The sequence below is a fragment of the Ciconia boyciana genome, chromosome 4, assembly GCF_034638445.1.
Source record: "Ciconia boyciana chromosome 4, ASM3463844v1, whole genome shotgun sequence".
In the NCBI taxonomy this organism is placed as follows: domain Eukaryota; kingdom Metazoa; phylum Chordata; class Aves; order Ciconiiformes; family Ciconiidae; genus Ciconia; species Ciconia boyciana.
Genome location: NC_132937.1, coordinates 8,190,647 through 8,203,260, shown reverse-complemented (window position 1 = coordinate 8,203,260; position 12,614 = coordinate 8,190,647). Strand labels below are relative to the sequence as shown.

The following is a 12,614-nucleotide window of genomic DNA, read 5'->3' as shown; positions in this document are numbered from 1 at the left end:
GAGAACAGGCTCCACAAGTCAAGTTAGAACTTATTACACCTGCTCAACTTGATTGCCTCTTAAGGTTTGTTGACATGCATAGGTGATGCAGTCTGTTGATGCCCAGTTCGGGGGAGGGGGAAGCAAAGAGAATCCAACTTGCACTCATAGCTGAGCTAATTCTAGTAAACATTTTGTCACTGAACAAAGCCAATGTCTTTGTATACACATGAAGTAGAACAGCTGACTAAAATGAAGACACTTCTGTACAGTCCCTTTGCAGAGCAGATCCATGCTTTAAACAGTAGAACAGAAGAGTTCAGTTGGAAGGGACCTACAACAATCATCTAGCCCAACTGCTTGGCCACTTCAGGGACGACCAAAAGTTAAAGCATGTTATTAAGGGCATTGTCCAAATGCCTCTTAAACACTAACAGGCTTGGGGCATCGACCACCTGTCCTGGTTTCAGCTGAGATAGAGTTAATTCTCTTTATAGTGGCTGGTGTGGGGCTATGTTTTGGATTTGTGCTGAAAACAGTGTTGATAATACAGGGATGTTTTAGTTGTTGCTGCACTAGTCAAGGACTTTTCAGCTTCCCCTGCTCTGCCAGGTGCAGAAGAAGCTGGGAGGGGACACAGCCAGGATAGTTGATCCAAACTGTCCAAAGGGCTATTCCATACCATATGATGTCATGCTCAGTATATAAAGCTGGGGAAGAAGAAGGAAGGGGGGGATGTTCAGAGTGATGGCATTTGTCTTCCCAAGTAACTGTTATGCGTGATGGAGCCCTGCTTTCCTGGAGATGGCTGAACACCTGCCTGCCCATGGGAAGGAGTGAATGCATTCCTTGCTTTGCTTGCATGTTCGGCTTTTGCTTTCCCTATTAAACTGTCTTTATCTCAACCCACGAGTGTTCTCACTTTTACTCTTCTGATTCTCTCCCCCATCCCATCGGGCGGGAGTGAGCGAGCGGCTGCGTGGTGCTTAGTTGCCGGCTGGGGCTAAACCACAACACCACCTCTCTAGGAAGCCTGTTCCAGTGTTTGACCACCCTCTCAGTAAAGACATGCTTCCTAATGTCAAGTGTTCCCCAGGGCTCTGTGTTGGGGCCAGTTCTGTTTAATATCTTTATCAATGATCTGGATGAGGGGATTGAGTGTGCCCTCAGTAAGTTTGCAGATGACACCAAGTTGGGCAAGAGTATCAATCTGCTCAAGGGTAGGAAGGCTCTACAGAGGGGTCTGGACAGGCTGGATCAATGGGCCAAGATCAATTGTATGAGGTTTAACAAGGCCAAGTGCGAGGTCCTGCACTTGGGCCACAGCAACCCCATGCAACACTACAGGCTTGGGGAAGAGTGACTGGAAAGCTGCCTGGCAGAAAAGGACCTGGGGGTGCTGGTTGACAGCCGGCTGAACATGAGCCAGCAGCATGCCCAGGTGGCCAAGAAAGCCACTGGCATCCTGGCTTGTATCAAAAATCGTGTGGCCAGCAGGACTAGGGAAGTGATCGTGCCCCTGTACTCAGCACTAGTGAGGCTGCACCTCAAATACTGTGTTTAGTTTTGGGCCCCTCACTACAAGAGAGACATTGAGGTGCTGGAGCATGTCCAGAGAAGGGCAACAAAGCTGGTGAAGGGTCTAGAGCACAAGTCTGATGAGGAGCAGCTGAGGGAACTGGGGTTGTTTAGCCTGGAGAAAAGGAGGCTCAGGGGAGACCTTATTGCTCTCTACAACTACCTGAAAGGAGGTTGTCGAGAGGTGGGTGTTGGTCTCTTCTCCCAAGTAACTAGCGATAGGACGAGAGGAAATGGCCTCAAGTTGTGCCAGGGGAGGTTTAGATTGGATATTAGGAAAAATATCTTCACTGAAAGGGTGGTCAAGCATTGGAACAGGCTGCCCAGAGAGGTGGTGGAGTCACCATCCCTGGAGGAGTTCAAGAAACGTGTAGAATTGGCGCTTCAGGACATGGTTTAGCAGGCATGGAGGTGTTGGGTTGATGGTTGGACTAGATGATCTTAGAGGTCTTTTCCAACCTTAAGGATTATATGATTCTAAGTCTGAACCTCCCGTGAGACAGCTTTGAACCATTCCCACGTGTCCTGTCACTGGATACCAGGGAGTAGAGCTCAGCACCTCCCTCTCCACTTCCCCTCCTCAGGAAGCTGTAGAGAGCAATGAGGTCGCCCCTCAGCCTCCTCTTCTCTTCTCCAAACTAGACAAACCCAGAGTCCTTAGCCACTCCTCATAGGACATGCTTTCCAGTTAGTTAACATTAACTTATTAACATCTGATAAGGTGGCCCAGGAAGGTCATATTAAAAAAAAAAAGTTATCCTAGGTAAAGTAGAAAATCTTAAAAACCAAATTGTCATCTTTTGATATGTTACCACCATATAATGATTCAAAAGCTTTTTGCTGACTCAAAGTATGCCATCAAAAGCAGCAACTATAGTAGCATTAATGCCCATTCACATGACAAAGCGCTGTGAAAGAAAACAAAAATGAGATACTTTCCCAATTCCTCTCAACCTTGGTTTAATATAAGACATATTAAAAAAAAAATTACATTAACAGTCCTAAAGAGGCCTCAAGGAATTAAACATCCAACTGCCACTGAAAACCAATGTAAAACAGGCTCCTAAAACTGTGACTGCTTTGAAAATATTATCTAGATGACAATAAAAAAAGCAACAAAATTGCTGACTCTTTCCAAACCAAATTCAGTTTTGAACACAGAATAGGACTTTTGACACTACCTATGGTTTACAGCAGATGAAAGCTAGAAAGCTCACCCAACTAAGGCTTCTATAGAATCCTTTTCAGTTTTTCATGATTTGTCAGAGTTACTATCTTCCTGTGCCTAGAAGTTAGCCCTTGCCAATTATGCATGCTAATTATGCAAAATTGTTTCCCCAAATCTCCACAATCAAACCAAACCTATTAAAAAGTTATTTAAAAACCAAATTCCAATTCTTGATGAGTTTACAAAGCTAGCAGTCCAGAAAAGAAAACTGACATAGTGCTATCTAGTGGAAAGAGGACTCATGTTCTAGCCAGTTCTATTCCTTCCAGACAACCTTCAGCAAACCACTCTAGTCCTCTATACTTTGACTTAGGAGGAGGGATTAGCAGCACTTCCTTTCTCTGTAAAAGCACTTCACAAACTACAGATGGAAACAGAGCAAGTCTTATCTGGGACAATTCACTAAGATTGCAAAGGGATATAAAAAGGATTATGTGTAAATAGTGATTCTTGCAGTAGAGATGTGTTTTGATAACCTACTGTATTGGGTTTGCATGGCAAGGTTTTGGTAGCGGGGGGGGCTGCAGGGGTGGCTTCTGTGAGAAGATGCCAGAATCTGCCCCCATGTCAGACGGAGCCAGTGCCAGCCGGCTCCAAGACGGACCTGCCACTGGCCAAAGCTGAGCCAATCAGCGACAGTGGTAGCACCTCTGCAATAATGTATTTAAGAAGGGGAAAAACTGCTGTGCAACAGCAGCTGGAAAAGAGAGGAGTGAGACTATGTGAGAGAAACAACTCTGCAGACACCAAGGTCAGAGAAGAAGGAAGGGGAGGAGGTGCTCCAAACGCCAGAGCAGAGATTCCCCTGCAGCCCGTGGAGAAGACCATGGTGAGGCAGATTGTCCCCCTGCAACCCATGGAGGTCCATGGTGGAGCAGATATCCACCTGTGGCCCATGTCAGAGCAGGTGGATGTGCCCTGAAGGAAGCTGTGACCCTGTGGAGAGAAGCCCATGCTGGAGCAGGCTCCTGGCAGGACCTGTGACCCCATGGGGGACCCACGCTGGAGCAGCCCATTCCTGAAGGACTGCACCCTGTGGAAAGCGCCCATGCTGGAGCAGCTCATGAAGAACTGCAGCCCGTGGGGAGGACCCACATTGGAAAAATTCATGGAGGACTGTGTCCCATGGGAGGGACCCCATGCTGGAGCAGGGGAAGAGTGTGAGGAGGAAGGAGCGGCAGAGACAATGTGTGATGAAGTGACCACAACCCCCATTCCCCATCCCCCTGTGCCACTCGGTGGGAGGAGGTAGAGAATTTGGGAGTGAAGTTGAGCCTGGGAAGAAGGGAGGGGTGGGGGGAAGGTGTTTTTAAGATTTGGTTTTATTTCTCATTATCCTACTCTGATTTGATTGGTAATAAATTGATTTCCCCAAGTCGAGTCTGTTTTGCCTGTGATGGTAATTGGCAAGTGATCTCCCTGTCCTTATCTCAACCCACGAGCCTTTCATCATATTTTCTCTTTTCCCCAGTCCAGTTGAGGAGGGTGAGTGATAGAGTGGCTTGGTGGGCACCTGGCAAACAGCCAAGGTTAACCCACCACACCTACCCTTATACTGAAACATCAAAATGAAACTCACTTTGGATAAAAGTATCTGCAAAGAAGAGACTTTAGAATATTATTAAAATAGGTATTCCTATTTTATTATACCTGCCAGTCAGAAAACATTTGCCAAGTACCTTGGTTAGATAGATGCATCTTGAAAATATCAGTTAAGTCAACCATCAGGGAAGTCAATATACTTTCTTCTAAAGGTTTCTATGCTATCAAACAGCAAGTTACCATTTTTCTCAATCACTTTATTTTTTAATAGAGTTTCCAAACTCTGAGAAAAATAAAATTACTTAAGTGCTGAATAGTTAATCAGAGGGTTTCTTTATTTCAAAGAAACATGAATAATCAGAGCATATTACAAGGCTGACTCCATGAATGGCCACACAGATGTATCAGTGATATGCTTCAGTGCACTGAGACACAAGATGGTGAAAAAAACCCAATACTTTAACTTTGGTGCTAAACAATTCATACACTCAAGTTCCTTTAGTGCTGACAGAAAGCTAGATCGTAATACTGAAAAAGAAGAACAGATTGGACTATATTAGTTCCAACCTCTTTTGGTCATACCATTCAGTAATCCCTGGACTACAGGGAAGACAGAACTGGTTATGTTAAAAGAACTGAAATTAAGCTCTCTTTATGAAATAAAGCATTATAAGAAATATTAAAAGCATACAGAAGTTAGGAAAGATGTTCCACTATCAAATCACCCAATGCTCCCCTTAACATGATCTTTATATGCCAAACATGGCCAACTTGTGATTGTGAAAACCAGGCACAAATCTAAAACACTGGATTTATGGATTTAAAGTTTCAACAATAATATTTATTCAAATTTTAAACAGAGAATACAACTCTAACCAGATCTCCACTTGTCAGCAAACAGAGTCCCAACACAATGTATGCATTTATACATAGAGTTCAGCAGATGAGTTTATAATTCAGTGTAGTACAGAAAGCACAATTTTCAGGTATATAATTAGTTTTAAAATATACTACATGATAATAATAATAATAATAAATAATAATCTATTACTACTGAAAACTATATTCCTCACTGAAGAAAGGTTGACATTAAATAAAAACAGAGAAAAAATAATTTAAACTGTTTTCTATGGTTATATGAACTAAACTTGATTTCACTAACTTTTCCAAACAGACATTACCCTGAAATTTTCAGATAATCATAGAATTGACAATAATTCTCTGCAAGAACTGCAGGCTTTTAAAATTAATAGCACACATTTGCTATATCCAAACTCTGTTAGCCTAATAATTAAAAATATAAAGCAATCTATGTTATTCTCTAAGAGTTACAGTGTTCACAAAATGCATAATTTGATATCTTAAAGTCTGCATACATGCTGGTGGATAGTAACTCTGAATCAATTACAATAACATCTTGAACTTTGCCAATGTTGCTATGTTGGCATGCCTACAGGGTAAACAGACTAAATGAAGAAAGTAAAATTGCTTTTAATATAACCAGTTCCAACACCTAATCACTCAAAGAATTCAAGTAATTCACTAAGAGGAGTCAGTAATGCATGAGTAGTCTGTAACATGACTGCTCACTCTCTCTGTGTATATGAGTTTTACCAAAACACACTGTTAAGTCAAGCCCACAGAACCCACAAAATAAAACAAAGGAAAGAAATGAAAGACAAACAGAGCTAACTGAGCTAAAGTCTCCTGTGTATTGGGATTTCAAATCAGCAGGCTTATAGGTATTCATCTTTACCTACCACAAATAGAAGTCTTTGTACAGAGCAGTGTATGGGCCTACAAGTTCAGTATCATACCAAGTCAAGAAAGCAAATATTTGGTCCTTGTCCTAATACCGAGCCAAGCTGTGCTCAGCATAATCAAATAAGTTCCGTGGAAAATAAAGACAGATGGGTGACACTTACAATCAACCAACCTCCCAGAGCAGTTTGGTACTTGAGGGTTATTTTCCATTCTAACCTACATACTGCCTGTTCTAGAGGCACAATATAGGATCAACAATAACAAACCCTACATTACTGAAGTCTTCTAACATAGGAAAATCTTCCTCAACTTTGAATGGTTGCAAACCTGACTTACATCAACGGAGCAACATAAAATACACTTTGTGTAGCCCTAAATTTAGCCCAAATAACCCAAAATATTTATCTAAAAGTCTTTTTAAAAGGGTTTTGTTTTGGCTGTATTCTGAAGTGACTGTAAACAAAAACAAGTTACTAAGTCATAATATTAGCTACACACAGCAAAATAAAAGCTATTCAGTTGTACGAGTTTAGACCTCCCCCCCCCCCCCCAAAAAAAAAATAGGGCAGACATTGCCAGCTTGCCTATACCAACAGAACAACCCACTTGCTGATCCCAGATGCTCAATTTGTTTATTTGAGGCTAACCTATTTTCAGGGCTGGCTCTAGAAATATCACATCTATTGCTATTATACTAATATATTGTTATTATGCTATATAATGCTTATTATTAACAACAACTTATTTTGACAGTTTAAGAAAAACAGCCAATACTGGTCACACTACAGTCTTGCATATTTTTTTGTGCTAGCTGTAACTTTGTCCAGGAATCAAAGCAAATGGCGGACCCACAGGGGCAGCAGGAGTCTTACTTCACAGGAAGATTCAACTGCAAATCTAATCTGTTAATATCAGCTCAAAGGGATACGAAGACAACATTTAAAGTTTAAGATATCTATAAACAATGAAGACATTTTAAAGCAATATGTTCCATTACTCACTTAAATTTTTTATGATTGTTTTCAGTAAAAATTTATGGTTTTGTTAGCTTGTATAACTATTTCAGTTTTTAAGACAACCATCTACTAGAAAAACCTGATATTCCCATTGGGACTCACACTTGAAATCATGTTGTTAAAGTTAGATATATTACAAATTCACATCTTAAATGAGTTTGTTTATAATTCCTGAAGTCCCCAATATTATTGCAATCAAACTGCTTTTCAGGACAAATGTGATCCTTAAATTAGAACCAGCATGTTTTATATTAAAAAAAAAAAAAAAAAACGCAACTACAAAGAATTTTACAACTAGGTGGCGCAAGAGTCTGTAAAATGTATAGAGCCAGCACTGGCTAGAAGATCACTCAGAGCTTTTTAACTCACGTTTTGCATTTCCCCTCGAAAACAACATGTGTCTTCTGACTCATCAGCAACTAATGATTTAAAGCTCCATTTCTATACATCAGTTGCACTGTTACATATGTAACCGGTTTTTTGGCGAGGTTTGCAGTTACCAACCGCACAAAAAAATAACATGATGTCAAGTTGCATACACTGAATTTCAGAGAAATTTTATAGAAAATGAAGTAAGCTCTGAATCTCCTTCAGGGAACTTCACCTTTTTAAGTATTTTAGCATAGCAATAGCTACATCCTTCACAAGTAGGGGAGACTGGCTTTATAGATATCTGCCTTATGCTTTGACCACACCTTTCCTATGATTTGTAGCCTCCTAATCTAAACAAATTAAATCCTGGTAAATACTCACATGGAAGGCCTCCAAAACACTGAAGTGCTGCAGGAAACAGTGTCAATGATTCAGTAGGTGCCACTGTTTCTTTTGAACCAGAGACACAATGAGATACTAACTTTCATAAAAACTTAGAACAAAGACCCTAACGATTCAGAGTTATCAGACACTAATGCACTAGCAGAAGCTGTGCTTTATTTGTAGTGGAAGTTTTATACAGTCTAAAGACGTGGGTTTTCTAAAATTAAGAGATCTTTGTCATAGCCTACTCACTGTTTCTAAAGCCAATTTTAGATGAAGATAATTATTGGCACTATAGCACTGCCACGTAGGTGATTGCATATGTTTTCTACAGTTGTACTAGTTAGCCAGCGAGCCTCCTACTGCCACACTGAGTCAGCTCGGCAGGGCAACTCAGAATTACGAAACGAGCTACGTCCACCTCCCGGGTCGGCTCTCAGCATCACAACAGGGAGGAGCCGTGGAGGAGACGACGCAGGTTTCTTCACCACTCCCGATAGCCTCAGTTAGCAGCGGCCCTCCACAAGGCCGGGCCAGCCCCGATACTCGCCCAACAGTGCCGAGAACAACTCGGATAAGCAGAAGCTGCTTTGTCATCGCGAAGGGCCCTCACCCTCCAGCGTGGGAGGCGGAAACCACAGGCCAGGGCTCTTCCCCCGGCTGCGCTCCCCACTCACCACCCCCAACCCCTCACCTGCTGGATGCTGCTGGTCTCAGGCACAGCAAACTCTTCCTTCTCCTTGGGAGTCTTCACCGTGATTTTGATGATCCGCGGCTCGGCAGCAGCAAAGCCCTGAGCGGAGGACTCAGAGGAGCTGTGGGTCCCCGCGGAGCTCTCCGCGCTTTCCGACATGGCGGGTAAGGTCTGACTCGCTCCAACCGCACGGTTCTAGGCGAGTCCTCTGCGCCGCGGCCTCACTACCAAAGCGGCGGACAGAAACAACCCAACTCACCCGCGGCGCACACTGATGACGCCCCGAACCGGGGAAGTTACTAGAAAGGGGGAGCTGTCTCCCCGGGCGTGGGTTCGCCTTCGGCGCGCTTGCGCGCTAGGGGCGGTAGTTTGAAGATTTTAAATCTTAAAAAGAGACAGTGACAAATAGTTTCTTAAACTGCCATATGGAAGTTTTAAATTTACTTTCGGATATAGTCAGGTGACTTCAGTACTCTGAAGTTCCAAGTATTAAAAATGTCATTATGAGTTTTACAATATTAAAGTGTTGCTGTCCTACATATAATTACACTATTACTTGCATATAATATAATGCACAATGATATTGTATGAAGTAACAAAGCCGTGCCATGACCGTATGACGTTCATGTTAAAAAGAGAGGGAGAAAAATTATATACAGCTTCTGAACCTATGTAAAGAGAGATCATAAAATTGCATTTTGCTTCTAGGTTACTTGTTTAGCATCAGCTTAAGGGTAAAACTTAATATCTCAAAGAACAACCTTTTACTACTTTAAAAATAGAATTACTATGGAAGTATTCCATAGCTGGGAATCAGATTTTCCTCAAACTTGGACCAAAAAAAAGACATAACACCCCCCCCCATACCACCCCCCCTTAATCCATACTTAAATTTAGTATCACCAAATTAGGTCCTTTCCCAATTAGTGGGACATTAGTGATTTTCCTATCCATCAGATAGGAAATTCCAGATTCCTATCCCTGTTTTAGTATCAAATATATGGATGGCTTCGAATTCTAGAGTCAAATGTCCTTCCTCCCTTATCTTTAAGTTATCCTGGAATTAACTTTTCCTACAATAGTCTGATTCATCAAGTGATTTGTTGGCTTGGTCTACTATTGGGATAATTTCTCAGAAACTATTTAAATTGGTGCAGTAAATTTTTACTAAACCAATTAAAAACCTGTTAAAAGGTTTTAAAACTGGAATAGCGAAAAATAGCTAAAGCTTATCCCAAGTTTTGTCTGACCTATAGCTTCAATTTGTTACAGTAAAAATTATTTTGGGCATATTTAACCACTGAGCCTTTCCTTGGTCATACTGTTTCCTTTTCCACACATTAGAACTTGACCCTACAAAGTGTTGAATTCTGATCCAGCAGAGCACTTTGACACATGCTAGTGATACATTGTCCTATTGACTGGCAGAATGAGGGCCATTATGAAATAACATTTTGCACTGCAATCAAGTAGTGATTTCAAGCAGAAATCAAACAGATCAAAGGACAAGATGTTCCTCATCCATGGCTCTTAGTTTATATGCTAGCTTATGCTGACTATATCATTTTACACTGCTGTATGGTATTATTACTTGGAGTACAGTTTGTACTGAAATAGCACAAATGCTATCATCTGCTTTAACTTAGTGGAGATTTACAAGTTTTCATGTTTACAAGCCAGATGACAGAATTAATCATCTGTGTTATTTACTGAGAATACCTGATGGACAAAGAATAACTTGCAAATCATAAAAAGCCCTTAATTAAGCAAAGAGGAAGTTTTAATGATAGTTTCATCATCTTAATTTTGGTACAGATAAAATGGAAAAGGGAATTTATTTGCCTATACTGAAAGTGTCAAGGTAGAAAATACCCTGAAACATGACAACATGCTTGTGTGTTCAAATTGAGATAGTTCAGAATACAGCTTATATGCAATGCATAGAAAATGAAAATGATCCAGCAAAGGATTTTGAGTTCTTACTCCTCCATAGGCTCTTTTTATTTTGAACAAGATCTTTTCACTTTTCATTTCATCTGGGGGTTTGGGTTGATGGCAAGTTGAATATGAGTCAACAGTGTGCCCTGGCAGCCAAAAGGGCCAACCGTGTCCTGGGGTGCATCAAGCACAGCATAGCTAGCCAGTCGAGGGAGGTGATTGTCCCACTCTACACTGCACTGGTGCGGCCCCACCTTGAGTACTGGGTGCAGTTTTGGGCACCTCAATATAAGAAGGACATCAAACTATTACAGAGGAGGGTGACCAAGATGGTGAAAGGTCTTGAGGGCTAGATTTAGGAGGAGCAGCTGAGGTCACTTGGTTTGTTCAGCTTGGAGAAGAGAAGGCTGAGGGGTGACCTCATTGCAGTCTACAACTTCCTCAAGGGGGCAGTGGAGGGGGAGGTGCTGATCTCCTCTCTCTGGTGACCAGCAATAGGACATGAGGAAATGGAATTTAGCTGTGTCAGGGGAAGTTCAGATTGGACCTTAGGAAAAGGTTCTTCACTGAGAGGGTGGTCAGTCACTGGGACAGGCTCCCCAGGGAAGTGGTCACAGCACCAAGCCTGTTGGAGTTCAAGGAGCATCTGGACGACGCTCTTAGTCATATGGTTTAGTTTTAGGTAGTCCTGCGAGGAGCAGGGAGTTGGACTCGATGATCCTTATGGGTCCCTTCCAACTTGAGATATTCTATGATCTGCACAACTTTTCTGCATCAACTTCTGATCCTAAAGAATATAATTCAGAATAAGTTTGATATTAGAGACAGCAGTTTAATTTTTATACCATTCCTTTTTCCTCACCTACAATTACAGCATTTACTGCAGCAGTTCAGCTTCTTTACGTACAGATGAATAACTTTATACAGTACAAAGTGCTTATTAATAAATAGATCAAGACTCAAGCCAGACAGAAATCTTGCACAACTCTCCTTCCAGTGAGGTCTCTAAACTTCAACAGCCAGGTCAGACCACTAATGTGAACTCTACCAGGTGCTGTTAATGTTCATTAGAAGTCAAATTCTGAGCATTCTTCCATATCATTTAAAATACTTTATACTCCTAATAATTCCAAATAATGTAATTTTCAAAATTGTTTCCTTTAATTGTTTCTTGTTAATAGGTATCTGAGAAGAAGAAAATTCTGCCTTCTAATAGACCTGATTTACTTTGAGTCAAGCATTTTACCAGTTTTCATTTCACCTTAATTCCCAACTCTGACTAGACATCTCCAGTTTGTGATTTTTTTCCATAGGTAGTTGATTTAATCAAATGTAGTCACTTAAATTTGAAAAAAAAAATCATGCAAACCAAAACAAACAAAAAACCCACACCCCACACACAACTGAAAATGAAATTGCAGTGACCAGAGAATATTTTGTATCAAAATCAAAAGACTGGCTCAAGCCAAGATGAACCGAATTGAGAATATCAGTAAAAGGTTTTGAACCAGTTTAGCTAAACTCAATTTAAAGTTATACCTTAAGTTAAAATGATGCAATTTGAGTTTAGACAAGGCCTCAGGTGGTATAATTACATTAAAACTTACAATCAAGATCTCCAAAGTGTTGCTATAAACTAGACATAACATTCCTTATATTTCTGAACATTAAAACCAGAAGATAACACATTCACCTTTCATGTTTTTCATGCATAGGGAAAGAAAGCAAAAAAAAAGTATTAACTTCTACTTTCATATGTCCAAAAGGAAAAAAAAAGATAAAAGAAAAAAAAAAGAAAAAAAAAAAAAAAGGAAAAAAAACCACACAAGATGTGTATTAAGTTTCCCTTCCCATTCCTGAGTTGAGGTTAGGACTCTTGGTTTAGAGTCAATTAAAAAGGTTAAATTGAAAACGCTACATGCTGAAGTGTAACTGGATAGACAACAGCTATCTTCTACTGTTGTTATGGGGCTCACTTTGTGAATACCCTGCCTTTAATATAGCAAACCACAAGAATAATGCTTTGCTAGAACCAGAGTGCAACATCCTTGATAGTTCATCAATAATTCCAATAAATGAAATGCTATTATCTCACTTTGAGTGGGATTTGTCTTTACTC

The 12,614-nt window shown here is 40.9% G+C and overlaps 1 protein-coding gene and 1 long non-coding RNA gene across 3 annotated transcripts in view; one reads left to right on the top strand and one right to left on the bottom strand.

The window, feature by feature from the left end:
• The window catches only part of LOC140650592 (ubiquilin-1-like), a 40,202-nt gene extending 31,366 nt beyond the window's left edge, over nt 1–8,836 (bottom strand). Inside the window, exon 1 of one of the 2 annotated variants that reach the window (XM_072859123.1) lies at nt 8,558–8,836. In XM_072859123.1, the coding sequence (XP_072715224.1) occupies nt 8,558–8,716 (159 nt within the window). In that variant the 5' untranslated portion in view covers nt 8,717–8,836. The remainder of the gene's footprint in view (nt 1–8,557) is intronic. The other variant, XM_072859124.1, reaches the window with a different exon arrangement.
• Nucleotides 8,585–12,614, top strand: part of LOC140650597 (uncharacterized) — a 38,404-nt gene continuing 34,374 nt past the window's right edge. The window contains exon 1 of the long non-coding RNA XR_012042087.1: nt 8,585–8,721. This is a non-coding gene — a long non-coding RNA (uncharacterized lncRNA). The remainder of the gene's footprint in view (nt 8,722–12,614) is intronic.